We start from the raw sequence: 3669 nt of genomic DNA on the forward strand, positions 1-3669 counted from the left end.
ACAATATCTACCTTCACTCTTAATATTAAAACCAGTGAGCGGAGCAGTATAGTCGGACGGGGCCGACCATACGATACCCTACACAACTACCACGAACTCTAACTTTCAGAGGATGTTTATTCCGAGTCTGAGTAATATTTCGTGATATTTGCCCCCTCTTGTCCGATTAGAGGTCAACAAGACCTCTTCCTTACTTTTTTCGAATATTCAGTACAGTCCTTCTAATTACCTGTCCAGATTACCTTCACGGTGGGTTGTGTTGTGATTTTCGGATTATACTCGACTCGAAAACACACAAAAATTAAGTTTTCGGTCCATTTCATCCCAAAATTTTAATCTGATCATCATCGAAAATTGTAGGCGTTGTTCTTGACCATAACTGGAACTTCATGAAAAATTGCAAAGCCATCAGCGCGATATTTCCCCCTCTATTGTGGTAATGGGTTACTAAATAATATCTGAATACGTAAGCCCCTGTAAATATTTGACTGTAACTTCCACATCTGAGTAGATACATCACTATATTTGGTATCAATTTAAAGGCCAACCACTCCTCTTGGATATGCTATCAACTCCTCGGGTCTACATCCTCCAGGAGTAAATATATATGCCATAGAATACAAATTTTGTCATTTTTCACACAAAAGTCAGGGTCCATTTGACCCGCTAAATATTGACCGATCTTTATCAAAACATGCATGCTTATTCTCCGGCCTGATCCCCTTCTCCATGCAAAAATTCGCGGTGTTTGGGCCATCTGGAGCGACCAGAAAAACCGACAAAAATAATGTTTTTGGTCCATTTCATCCCCTAAATATTAACCGATCTTTTCCAAAAACAATAGGGATCTTCATTGGCCAGAACCCATCCTACATGCAAAATTTCGTGAAGATTGGTCCATAACTGTGGCCTGTATCGTGTTTACAAATTATAATGGACAGACGGACGGACGGACGGACACACATGTCTAGATCGACTCAGCTAGTCGAGATATGACGATCGGTATACTTAAAGGTGGGTCTAGGACCAATATTTCGCGGCGTTACAAACATTTGGGGCTGCACAAAGCTATAATACCCTGACAACATAGTGGTGTAGGGTATAAATACCGAAAATTGTGGTGCCCTTATATGGGGAGTATGCCTAAACGTGGATCGATATAGTACATTTTCGAACTTGATCTGCCTGCAGATAAAAGACGTTCAGAGGTTAGAGTGATTACAACAGACAGACTGACATGTTAAAATGATCAAGAATATTAGGTTGGGGAAGAAGAAGTCAATTATTTTGCACCAAACAAAAAACAGCAAATTATTGCGAAATGTCACCCTTCCAACGTGCCTAAATCTAAAATTGTTTGATCGATACGTTAGGAGAAATCTATCAGTACAGCCATCTGTCGAAAAAGAGCAATATTGGCAAATTTTTGTAGAGAGATTTTCTACGCAATGACAATCGGAAATATAAAATTACATCCAATTAAAATAAATACCGACGTTTGGGATGTAGCGTTGTGTGGGAGCTAAGCTAAAAGTGGAGCAATGTCGATCATTTTTAACAGTTGTAATAATAAAAACTCATACAATTGATCTGTATGCAATAACATTTATTTTTAATAAAATATTTTTTTTGGTTTCGTTTATTTTGATGCATTTTTATGCAAATTTGCTAAAATTGTTCTATTCCATTTTGTTTTGTGATATTTTTTTTTGTTATATTTTTGGCCATTTTTATTGGCATTGCTTTTAGTTTTCATCGAATATCCTGTTTTTCGAAAACAGTAATTCATCACATTCATAAATCCTGAATCTAAGCCTGAGATTCTGCCTGTGAGGTGGTTTGAGTATCACTATCCGGCTTTGGTTCCTCCGTCGAACCAAAAACACACATTGGACATTTCTCCTTGAGTACAAGACGATATTTTGGATGACTTAGGCCATAGACAATGGGATTGTATACGGCACTGGTTTTGGCAAAGGTTGCACCCAGAATGGTGGTTGTTGGTGTTAGGCCATCAAATTTAAACAGGCCATGATAACAGATTATTAAATAGGGTGTCCATGCCAAAAACCACAGGGATATTGTTGTCAATGCCACCTTGGCCAATTTGGCTTCGGCACTTTTTTCACAATCCTCCGATGAACGCAACGATTTGACATTCATTTTTTTGGCCTGTTCACGCATTGCTTTTTCGTGGGCCGAAACGGCGGCGATTATAAACCAATATGAGTAGCAAATCAGGAAGAGGGGGGTGTAGTAGACCAGCAACGAGTAGGAGATCAAATAGGAACGTGGATTCCAATCGCGTGTCATGTAATCAATACTGCAGGCGGTTAAATTTCCTTCAGGTACATAACTGTAGGGATATTTTAAATAAGCGATATTTCTAATTAAAATTCGCGGTTGACTTACGCACTCCACCCCAATAGAGGCATCAGGGTCCAAAATGTTGCAAACATCCATATAAAAGTTATTTTCACCAAGGCCAATTTCACGGTCATTGGCCTCCCCGAGACGCCCTTCACAATGACATTATACCGATCCAAGGCTATCATGCACATAGACCATATGGAGACACAGCCAAACATTGAACCACATATTGCATAGATATCACACCACATCGGCCCCAAAATCCATGTTTCGAAATAGAAATTTATAATCATTACCGGCGATTGGGAGAGCATCATACAAAAATCGGAAAAGGCTAGATTTAGTACCAGTAGGTTTGCAGGAGTTCGTAGGGATTTGGTTCCACCAAAAATATACACCACAACGCCATTGCCACAACAGGATATAACCATAATAACTGCGGTAAAAATTCCAAAAAGTTGGCTGGTTGCTGATGGCATCGGAGGAAAGCGACCCCAATAAGGATTCACCAAATGGGCCATGTCGGGAGTGACCTGTAGGAAAATTAAATTACATACTAAAATCCCAAAGGACTTCTCTGCTAAACAGGACATATCGGATTTTAAATAAAAAATCCCACTTTTATTTTCATCAAATGTCCTGCCTTAGTCCATCCTCATTTATCCTCATTAATTATTTTCTTTATTTTTTAAATAATAACCGCTATTACTTACTCTATCCAATACAGAGCCATTGCCCATTTGAGCCTCAAACCGGGGTGATTTGAAATATCCCTCCATGTCATCTCTCATGGCTTGGATGCAAATATCTCCAACACCCTTGGAAGTAGAATTTTATTTGTGTTGCTTTCAAAATGGACTTCACTTCAAATTAATTTGCATTTAAATGATTACAATTTTCAATTACATTTCCACAACAAAAAAAACCCGAACTAAAATACTTAAAAAAACCAACAACAAAAATATGCCAACTACTCAATTCGCCAGCTATCGGAATTGAACTATCGAAGTGTTGATACCAAAAAATGCTTTGATTTTATCAAAGAGCATTCATGCCAACGACAGCCTTTTTATACCGCAAAACAATTTTCAAGCATTTTGTGGCAATTGTGATTTATTTTATTGTTGTTGTTGCTGCTGCTGGTTTTGTTGTTTTTGTTCAGTTAATTCGATTAGTATTTGAATTTGATATGTGTCTGGCAGACACACACAAGCATAGAAACACACATTGTGTGCATCAAATCAATGCAAAAAATCTCATTTAATATGCTATGCACTTGGCATACAACACAAAAACGTC

The 3669-nt window shown here is 38.1% G+C and overlaps 1 protein-coding gene across 1 annotated transcript; it reads right to left on the reverse strand.

Annotated features, from left to right (window-relative positions):
* Positions 1 to 1801: 1801 nt before the first annotated feature.
* On the reverse strand, positions 1802 to 3184 carry LOC133326378 (opsin Rh2). The gene is made up of 3 exons (XM_061535030.1): positions 3084 to 3184; positions 2413 to 2903; positions 1802 to 2356 (listed from the first exon to the last, which is right to left on the reverse strand). The coding sequence occupies exons 1-3, from the start codon at positions 3159 to 3161 to the stop codon at positions 1810 to 1812; spliced, it is 1116 nt and encodes a 371-aa protein (XP_061391014.1). The 5' UTR covers positions 3162 to 3184; the 3' UTR covers positions 1802 to 1809.
* Between the last annotated feature and the right edge of the window lie 485 nt (positions 3185 to 3669).

Source organism: Musca vetustissima, unplaced genomic scaffold (genome assembly GCF_032173495.1).
Source record: "Musca vetustissima isolate MV318-11 ecotype Yass unplaced genomic scaffold, APGP_CSIRO_Mvet_v1 utg31836, whole genome shotgun sequence".
Classification (NCBI taxonomy): domain Eukaryota; kingdom Metazoa; phylum Arthropoda; class Insecta; order Diptera; family Muscidae; genus Musca; species Musca vetustissima.

Excerpts from the sequence above, each read along its gene's own strand:
- LOC133326378 (XM_061535030.1), bottom strand. The coding sequence starts at position 3,161 with ATGAGAGATGACATGGAGGGATATTTCAAATCACCCCGGTTTGAGGCT. Across the intron at positions 2,904-3,083 it reads ATGGCTCTGTATTGGATAGA|GTCACTCCCGACATGGCCCA; the intron begins GTAAGTAATAGC and ends ATTTTCCTACAG. Across the intron at positions 2,357-2,412 it reads CCTCTATTGGGGTGGAGTGC|TTATGTACCTGAAGGAAATT; the intron begins GTAAGTCAACCG and ends ATATCCCTACAG.